This window comes from Podarcis vaucheri, assembly GCF_965113315.1.
Source record: "Podarcis vaucheri genome assembly, chromosome: 9".
Classification (NCBI taxonomy): domain Eukaryota; kingdom Metazoa; phylum Chordata; class Lepidosauria; order Squamata; family Lacertidae; genus Podarcis; species Podarcis vaucheri.
The window spans coordinates 12,078,896-12,089,130 of record NC_138767.1 but is presented as its reverse complement, the minus strand read 5'-3'; the positions used below and the strand labels follow the sequence as shown (position 1 = coordinate 12,089,130).

The window sequence follows — 10,235 nt, the reverse complement described above, 5'->3', positions numbered from 1 at the left end:
GTTAAGAACTTAATTCGTTCTGGAGGTCCATTCTTAACCTGAAACTGTTCTTAACCTGAGGTATCACTTTAGCTATTGGGGCCTCCCGGTGCCGCCGTGCCACTGTAGCATGATTTCTGTTCTCATACTGAAGCAAAGTTCTTAACCCGAGGTACTATTTCTGGGTTAGCGGATTCTGTAACCTGAAGCCTATGTAACCTGAAGCCTATGTAACCTGAGGTACCACTGTACTTGACATTTGATGTTAGCCGCCCTGAGCCCAGTCTTGGCCGGGGAGGGTGGGGTATAAATAAAAATTTACTTATTTACTTACTCATAATGTGTTGCCAGTTGGCAGTGGGCCACTTCCTTATTGCCAGCTTTCCTCTCTCCCTCTCCACAAGAATCTAACTTATAATAAAGTCAGTGTCAGCTACATCGATTCTGCAATACAGCTTGAAAACCACAATGGCTGCATGGTGCTTTAGAAAAAACAGCAGCATGTGCCGATAAGCTAGTTCTTCGCATATAAAAGCAAAAGGCAATAATAATATGGGGGTAAAGGATTTTTCTTGGCAGGGGGAAGCTGTATTCAAATTGTGTGAGAGAGCACTAGATACTGGATATATACAACTCATTGATTTACGTCTTTCATATATCTAGGCAGATTCCAACCTCACGGGCATCAACAATTTCTTTAGCGCCAGCAGATCTGGCCCGTACAATTTTGGGCGCAGGTTTCATCCGGAGGTGCAGCATGTGTGGTGGCAAATGCCATCGATTGCCTGGAGGGAGGTGCTAAAATAAGCATCTGCTTGTTACGGAGCCTAATTGAGAAAGCGATAAAGAAAACGCAGTGGCAATTTTACACTCGTTTAAACATTCAGAAACTCCGCAGAGGAGGACTGCAGCGCAAAGCAGGAAACTCCAGGGCTCGGCGCTTCTTCCTGGGCTTCATCCCCATCAGTCATCTCCACCGCAGATCCTGAGCAATGTAGTCTCATAATCCCCAGAAGTGTCAGACTGCAAAGGGGGTAAAACAAAAAACAGTCAGGAAGCTACATTAAAGAGGCACGCTTCAATCTCTTCACGTGGTAAATCCATTTATAGACAAAAGCAGCACTGCGCTGCAGTTATGGCTGCCGGGCCACATCACCCATTAAACTAACTATGCCATAGAGCAAGACCCAGGCCATGGGAGGACCATTAAACTGCGCAAAGGCTTTCCTGTCTAGCAAGAGAACGCTGCTGCTATAGAGAGAGGGCTGGCAAAAGGAAACCTTTAAAAAAGACATCTGGATCCCCCATAAAACCACCAAGTTAACAGCTGAGCTTGTTTTCCACTCAACATGATAGCCCGGGGAGGCCCTCGTTATCAGCAGACATCTGGGCAGTGAGCTTGCCTCCGCAGTCTGTCTATCCGCAGCCTCAAGGAAGCCTCAGCTTTTCCACTCACGGGCACCTGCATATGCAAACATGGTTGCTCTCACACAGATTTCCACCACCTGTAATATTTACTTTGAGTTTTATTTTTTATTTTTGCAGTGGTGGTTACAGTTTTAAAGCATCTTCATTTTTTCCCCCAGGAGTTCAAATTATTTTATTTTAGTCATTTACAGAGTCTAAAAACCTCCCAAGAACCTTTTATATGTCCTTCCCAGCAGCTGGCGCATCACTCCCCCCTTGGTGTTTTGGATGTAGATGACCTGGGCTCTGTACTTGGACACCAGTTTGATTAGGCCTTTGCTGAGAAGTTCCTCTAGCCAAGGAGCCTCAAATCTTCAGCCTTCCAGAGACCACAGCAGGTGTGATGAGTTTGTAGTTTGGCACCTCCTTGCACAGCTTGTCGTAAGTAGCTTTGTCAAACAGAACAAGGTTGTTCAACTTTCCCTTACTTTCTCTAACTTTCCCTTTGGACCACTTCTTTTTCTTGGCTTTTCCGCCGGACTTGTTGACGGGCTCCTTGTCCTTCTTGGCCGACTTGCCCGCGTCCTTCTTCTTCTTATCGTCCTTTGGCGGCATGGTGCAGTCGGAACGGCTACCGTCGCTGCTTCTCCCTCAGCGATTTCCGGCCAGAAAAGCATCTTCATATTTTTTTTGATATGCAGAAAATGCATAGAGGACACAGGGCTCTGGCAACCTTCCCTAGTGGCGAAGATCAGCATGACAAGCTAGACTGGCTGAAAGTCCCTCTTTTGCACAAGGACTGAAAAGTCCCTCTTTTGCACAAGGACTGAAAAGTCCCTCTTTTGCATCTTGACATCTGGGGCAGGGGGCGCGAGAGGCTAGCTTCTGGGTGACCGAAAAGAAAGCTCCAGAAGCACCAGTGCCTGTGAGTGGGAAAGCTTCTGCAAAGCTGCCTGCCACGATTCCGCATGTGACGTTTACACATCAATAAGGACCAGAAACTTGCTTTAAAAAAAATGATGGCAAAGGTTCTCAGGGATTCTATGCTCATGGCCCAGTTCAGGAAAGTACTTAAACATTTAGCAGGGTGTTCACTTATGCTGTCTTGGAACAGCTCTCAGCATCTTGAGCGAAGTCACGTTTTGGCCAGGGCATTTCACCTTCTCGCAAACCTCTCCAATAAGCAGCATTGTTCAAGCCCAGAAAAGCGTGAGAATGTTTAAAGCCTGCAGCACAACCCCAGGTTGCCAGCTAGAGCTTGGTAGGTTTACGGGACTCGGGCGGCACTGTGGTCTAAACCACTGTCTCTTGGGCTTGCTGATCAAAAGGCCAGCGGTTCGAATCCCTGTGACAGGGTGAGCTCCCGTTGCTCTGTCCCAGCTCCTGCCAACCTAGCAGTTTGAAAGCATACTAGTGCAAGTAGATAAATAGGTACCACTGTGGCGGGAAGGGAAACGGTGTTTCCATGCGCTCTGGTTTACATCACGGTGTCCCGTTGTGCCAGAAGCAGTTTAGTCATGCTGGCCACATGACCCGGAAAGCTGTCTGTGGACAAATGCCAGCGCTCTTGGCCTCAAAGCGAGCTGAGTGCTGCAATCCCATAGTTGCCTTTGACTGGATTTAACCGTCCAGGGGTCCTTTACCTTTATCTTAGATTTACACATGCTATCAGGGCTGGGAGAGGATTGGTCTACTGTGTCATAGAACCATCTGTGAAGAATTAAGAGAGCCCGGGTGACTTTTAGGGATCTGCCCCAAGTAAGAGAGGACAAATGTTCCTTAACTTCCATCACCTTCAGTCTCCCTCTGCTTTCCAACAGTGTCTTTCATGTCCAAGACCAAAGAAGTGGATTCACACACAGAGAGAGAAAGAGATCTGGAATGTACCTGAAGCAATTGAGGTACTCACTTTAATAGCAGAATACAAGGAGACGCCGTACAGTTTCTTATATTCAGCTCGAATATCCAAGAGGTCAATCTCTGACCTGGATGCCAGAATTCTGTTCAGCGTGAATTCATCTGTCCCAGCCCCCTATCAACAAGGAAAGGAATGATAATAATAATTATGATTATTTATAAAATTTGTATACCACCCAATACCCCCAGGTATCGCAGTAGTTTCAACACAATATAAAAACACAAAAACACATAATAAAAGTAAAAACCAAAAAGAACCCAGTAACTCCCTCTTCCATTTTAAAAAATTGTTTCATTTGTGTTTCAGAGCTACAGACTCTGTACTTTGAAAAGCACACACACACACACACACACACACACACACACACACTATTTACGTGTTTTGCAAAAGACTGCAGAAAACTTCCCTTTAATTCAGGGATGCCCTGCCATCCTCCAGATATTGTTGGACTTCATATCCCATCATGCTGGCTGAGGCTGATGGGAATTGGAGTCCAACGGAGAGCCCTATACAGGCTCCTCCCCCCTACCTTTGTTTGGCAAGGCTGCTCCATAGCGACACTACCTATACAATCCTCACCAGCGCAGAGCTTTTTCCCTTGCAAGATTTAGTGCTATGCTGCCTGCAATCTTGCAGGAAAGATTCTCCAAGGTTCCAAATTCAGAGAGGTATTTTCCTTGTGGTGTAGGACAGGCCGAGACCATTGCACATGTCTTGTTCTACTGTCCATTTTATGAAGTATAAAGTAAAGGGACCCCTGACCATTAGGTCCATTCGTGACCGAGTCTGGGATTGTGGAGCTCATCTCGCTTTATTGGCTGAGGGAGCCAGCGCACAGCTTCTGGATCATGTGGTCAGCATGACTAAGCCGCTTCTGGAGAAACTAGAGAAGCACGGAAACTGTTTACCTTCCCGCCAGAGCAGTACCTATTTATCTACTTGCACTTTGACGTGCTTTCGAACTGCTAGGTTGGCAGGAGCAGGGACCGAGCAACGGGAGCTCACCCCGTTGCCAGGATTCGAACCGCTGACCTTCTGATCAGCAAGTCCTAGGCTCTGTGGTTTAACCCACAGTGCCACCCGCGTCCCATTTTATGAAATAATCAACGACAAATGTTTGAGCCTCATTCTGAAGGAGAGGCTAAACTGTTCTGATTCCTACAGGGTTTCTCTTTTTATTGAATAGCTGCGGGCCTGGCAGTATGGAGAAAGGAGCAGAATATGGGAGTAACGCCATGAAAATACGCAGCACTGGATTTATGTATAAGCTAAACAAGCTATAGCTTAGGGCCCCACTCCGTTGGCCCCTCCCCAAAAATTTCACTATTAATATACTTCTTAATTGTATTTCAGTTCAACAATTACTTTGATAAAATACACATTCTGTTATGTGCAAATGGCTTTAGATACCTATTACAGTGGTACCTCGGGATGCGAACGGGATCCGTTCTGGAGCCCCGTTCGCATCCTGAACATAACGTAAGATGCGACAGCGCGTCTGTGCATGTCACGTTTTGCCGCTTCTGCGCATGCGCGTGACATCATTTTGACCGTCTGCGCATGCGTGAGCGGTGAAACCCAGAAGTAACGCACTCCGTTACTTCTGGGTCACCATGGAGCGCAACCCGAAAGCACTCAACCTGAAGCGTATTTATCTTGAGGTATGACTGTATGTCCATAAATTACCATATAATATTCTACACAAAAAACAGCAACAATTTGTGGTTGACAAAGGACAGCTGGACACATAAAGGGCCCCATTACCTTCAGTAGTTTAGGGCCTCCTCAAACCTAAATCCGACCCTGAAACGACGTCATCATAAGACCTGACTGGTACTTTTTAACCTTATAGTTTCATCTCAAAGCATCTCCTTCTGTGAACAGATGCCAATTGTATGTTTCGACCCAAATATTCCTGTTTCCTTTGTACGCCGATAAAGGTTGAACGACTGATTTAAGAAGGCAGCGTCTTGTGTCCTTACCTTCAATGACTTGTGCAGCCTTTCGGCAAAGAATGCTGGAGTGTTGTTTGCACATTTGACTATAAAAAGAAAGAAAGAAGAGGGTTAGCAGTTGACTCCATTACTGCATTTTCTCTGCTGGAAGAGCTCTGGAGGAGTGCCAAGGTTGTGCAGAAAAGTGAAATTGGTGGGCATCCACAGCGCTTGCAAAACATCCAACCGTCATTCAGAGCAAATGCATGTTAATGCATTCTGTTCTGTGCTTGTTTACAATGCCTTTGTCGGTATTTTTTCTTACTGCTGCCCCCTTGTGGGTAATTATGTTAACTGCATTTGCACACAGTGATTTATGGAAGTGAGAGCTGGACCATAAATAAGGCTGATCGCCAAAGAATTGATGCTTTTGAATTCTGGTGCTGGAGGAGACTCTTGAGAGTCCCATGGACTGCAAGAAGATCAAATCTATCCATTCTGAAGGAAATCCAACCTGAGTGATCACTGGAAGGACAGATCCTGAAGCTGAGGCTCCAATATTTGGCCACCTCATGAGAAGAGAAGACTCCCTGGAAAAGACCCTGATGTTGGGAAAGATGGAGGGCACAAGGAGAAGCGGACAGAGATGTAGCACTTCTGTGCATGCGCAAGTAACCATTCCGGTACTTCCGGGTTCGGCACGGTGCGCAACCCGAAATCACGCAACCCGAAGCGTCTGCAACCCGAGGTATGACTGTAGTTATATCTCACACAGACCCAATTTCCTCAAGTCCTCCTTACCTATGGCCAGTAGCAGGTCTTCAAAACTTCCTGAGGTTTCGCTCTGGATGCTGTCTTCCAATTTCTTCCCACTGATGTTTCTGTATTCTTCAAAGGCTTAGGAATGACAAGAGATAAGAACGCCAGCGCTGTTAAGGGGCATCTCCAGGCGGAAGAAAAATTCGCAAGACCTGCCCTTTCTGTCTCCCTTTGCTGAGCAGCACAAAAAAAGAGAGGACCCCCAGAATGGTTTCTTACTTAGTTTCAGCTGAGGGAAACTGCTGAAGCACAGAACCTCAATGAATTTGCCCTCGTCGGTCCCCCACCTCTTCTCGCCTGCGTTGTACAGGATCTAAAAGAAGAAGAAGAAGAAGAAGACGAAGACGACAGATTAAAAGCTTGCCTGTATTCTTTGCCGGGTCTCTGTTGCATTCTAAACACTTCCGAGTTAGGTTAGCAAAGGAGGAAGGCTGGGGCTCATGCACCCTTAGTTGCTGAGGGAATTTCAGCCCCTTCTGCAGCTATTAAAGGTGCAGAAGCCCTCAGAAACCAGGAAGACATTTTTAAATAAATAAGAAATGGGGAAAATATATAATTTACCTTAAAAACCAATGTAAACCATTAAAATTATTAGTCGAATTGGAATAACACTTATAGTTTCTCCCCTGGTCTCCTCGCTGGTGCCAAATAGGACTAATTTAGCCAGCAAGCCCTGGTGATCATCTAATGTTTATTGGATGGATTTCCCCCCAAATTGATTTTTGAATTCTGAATTTATTGTTATTCACATTTTATACGGTATTTTAAGTTGTTTTTTGTTGCATCAATTAAGTGTTTTAAATTTGTTGTTAGCTGCCCTGAGCCCGGTTTTCTGAACCAGGAAGGGCAGGGTATAAATAAACATTTATTATTATTATTATTATTATTATTATTATTATTATTATTATTATACTTTAAAGTTGAAGATAATGGAGATTTAATAGTTTTGGATTAATAGACAAGATGCAGGAGGAAAAGGTTAACATAAGGACCCACAAAGGGAAGGAGGTAAACCCAGGAGATTCTTTGGAATTCTCTTTCCATGTTGGTTGTCTGATAATTGTTTGTAAATTTCAAAATCTGAAAAAACTAAATAAAATTTAATAAAAATCAATAAAGTTGCAGATGCCCTCCTACTTTTTTGCCTCTGGCCACCCTCTGTCTGGGGTTCATCATTACTTATGTGAAGAAGTACTTTCTGCCTGTCCTGAAATCTCCTGCCAATCCTTTTCCCTGGCTGACAGGTTCTTACATTATGAGGAGGGAGAAACCCTAGCTGTTTTCTTCACACTGCATAATTCTGAAAACTTCCATTAAGAATTTCATACACCCCTATCGTATCGCCCTGTTTACGTCCGCTTAGAAGTATTTGCCCTCCTTTTCAATGGAGCTTACTCCCTGGCAAGCATGGGTAGGACTGCAGACAAGAGGCTGTGTTTGCACGAACACACGGATGTGCTGGTATCGCACCTGATTTGCATCACCCCGGGCTTTTAAAGTAAGCACAAGACAAACCTTGGTTTAGTGTGTTGTCTGAACCTGAGATCACAGTTAAGATCTCTCCTCCATAGCCATGATCTGCAGCTAAGGTTTGTCCACACTCTGGCTTATGTCTGTACACCTTACCAATGTATTTCCTCCCTAAAGAAAAGAGGTCTCAAATACAGAAGTGTCCTCAAGCCAAAAGCCTCTGTGTTGCTCTCTTCCACCAGGCTGTTGGCCAAGGCACAGTCTGACCCCCCTCTCTCCTTCTGTAATCCTCAGAGAACTCTAGCCAAATGATTGTCATTAAATTGACTCTGAATTGATTTTAGAATTAATTGATTTTAGAATGTATTTCAATTAATTGATTGTGATTTTATGTAAACTGTGTTATTGTTACTGTTGTCAGCCGCTCTGAGCCCCACTTCGGCTGGGGAGAGCGGAATATAAATAATTTTTTGCTATTAGGATTATCCTACATAATTGATGAATACTAGATGGATGGATGAAATGAAACTGTTTGGCTCTGGTATAAAAGTTTAAGGGATTAGGAAAGAATATAATGGTTAAGAGAAGTTATTAAAAACAAAATTTAGGTTAAGGTTTTTATAGGACAATGAGGAGAATAGAGTAAGGTAATGTGATGAAAGATTAGAATAGGGTAAAAACTTGATGGTAAGGATTTGCTGAACTAACAAATTGAACTGGAATACAAAAAAGGGAGGTATGAGGAGGTCTGGGAAAATAAGTGTATGGAAGATATGAAAATTAATGTGTTTTTAACTGCTCTTATTTTGTATGTTTTTCTTTTTTGTATTTTCTTTTTTATTTTTCATTTTTCTTGTTATAATTTGGAAAACTCTAATAAAATATCTTTTAAAAATAAAAATATTTTTTAAAAATTATTATTATTATTATACTCCCATAGAGACTACCTTACACTGCGTTAAAACCAAAATCACATTGGGATAGAAACTGTTTCTCAGGCGGCTTGCCGGCTCAGAAACTCTAAGAAACGTTTTTAAACAGCTTGGAAACTTCCTGATTGGCCAAACCTGCGGCCGACACCTTTCTGAATTGCTGTTACCTGAGCGTCCTTCTTTGCTAGCTGCTCATCCGGTCTTTGATTCTCATCTCTTCGGCCCTGTGAACACATTGAGAGAGGTTTTAAAAAGCAAAGTAAAATAAGAGCACCCGTCACATTAAACAGCATTTGGCGCCAGTCCTATGTCACTAGCAAACGGGAGATCGAGAACAGACATGACAAGGTTTCCTTTGCAGGAAGCACAAGACTTAGGGTACTCCTGTAGCAATGGATTTACGTGCAAGTGGCGCTGTGGGTTAAACCATAGAGCCTAGGACTTGCCTATCAGACGGTCGGCGGTTCGAATCCCCACGACGCGGTGAACTCCCGTTGCTCGGTCCCTGCTCCTGCCAACCCAGCAGTTCGTAAGCACGTCAAAGTGCAAGTAGATAAATAGGTACCGCTCCGGCAGGAAGGTAAACGGCGTTTCCGTGAGCTGCTCTGGTTCGCCAGAAGTGGCTTAGCCATGCTGGCCACATGACCTGGAAGCTGTACGCCGGCTCCCTCGGCCAATAAAGCGAGATGAGTGCCGCAACCCCAAAGTCAGTCACGACTGGACCTAATGGTCAGGGGTCCCTTTACCTTTACCTATATAGGTTGACCAGGCATTACCAGGCACCAGTCTCCCATGGGTGATGCCCCCACCCTAGGCAACACATTTGGGGGCAGGAGAAGGGCCAGCTGAAGCAAAGGGCTATGGTGGAACATCTGCTTTGAATGCAGAAGAAGGGGTGGAATTTGGTAATATGGCACCCTGGGCACGAAATTTGGTGCCCACCGCTAAATATTTCTTCTTTTCACAATTTATTTGGGTACAGTTGCCTTTTATGGATCTTTATATGGTACCCATTTAAATATAGGTTTCATAATCATCATTATTTTGTGCCCCTTTGGCTCGGTACGCCATGTGAGGGAACCACCCGCACTCCCCTAAATCCAGTGCTGGCAGAAGGCTCTGGGTTCCATTCCTGTCATTTCCAGTTGGAACTGGGAAAGAGTCTTGCCAAATGCTGAATAAGTCCTGCCATTCAGTATAAGGTGGACCAATGGTTTGACTCAAGGCAGTTTCCTACGCTCTGAACTGTGTATTTATAAGAGCCAGAGTGACCAGTTACTGTATTTTTCACTCTATAAGACGCACCAGACCACAAGACGCACCTAGTTTTTGGAGGAGGAAAACAAGAAAAAAAATATTCTGAATCTCAGAAGCCAGAACAGCAAGAGGGATGGCTGCGCAGTGAAAGCAGTAATCCCTCTTGCTGTTCTGGCTTCTGGGATAGCTGTGCAGCCTGCATTCGCTCCATAAGACCCACACACATTTCCCCTTACTTTTTAGGAGAGGAAAAGTGAGTCTTATAGAGCAAAAAATACGGTATATAAGCCAATGCAGCTGTGGAGTTCAGCATTTATCTCTTGCACAGTCTTTTTCTGAACGTGCCATCATTATCGGAACTCAGTGCAGGAGGAGATCAACAGGATTTGGACCCAACGTTTGCCATAGGGCCTGTTGAAAGAGAGGTGCAGAATCCCAAAAAGAAAGAAATACCACAAATAAGCTAACAGATTTGGGAATCTTGGAATCCCAACCTGGGCAAGGCACAGATAACAAGAG

General features: G+C 44.5%; 1 protein-coding gene and 1 pseudogene across 2 annotated transcripts in view; both read right to left on the bottom strand.

Annotated features, from left to right (window-relative positions):
- Positions 1-596: 596 nt before the first annotated feature.
- ANXA3 (annexin A3) overlaps positions 597-10,235 on the bottom strand; it is a 33,172-nt gene continuing 23,533 nt past the window's right edge. Inside the window, exons 8-13 of the mRNA XM_082236641.1 lie at positions 8,627-8,683; positions 6,277-6,370; positions 6,040-6,135; positions 5,287-5,345; positions 3,296-3,418; positions 597-1,002 (exon numbers count right to left, since the gene is read on the bottom strand). Coding sequence (XP_082092767.1) covers positions 943-1,002; positions 3,296-3,418; positions 5,287-5,345; positions 6,040-6,135; positions 6,277-6,370; positions 8,627-8,683 — 489 coding nt within the window. The 3' untranslated portion in view covers positions 597-942. The remainder of the gene's footprint in view (positions 1,003-3,295; positions 3,419-5,286; positions 5,346-6,039; positions 6,136-6,276; positions 6,371-8,626; positions 8,684-10,235) is intronic.
- Positions 1,624-2,077, bottom strand: LOC309541048 (small ribosomal subunit protein eS25 pseudogene; annotated as a pseudogene). Its single transcript has one exon. The product of its transcript is annotated as a small ribosomal subunit protein eS25 pseudogene (transcript).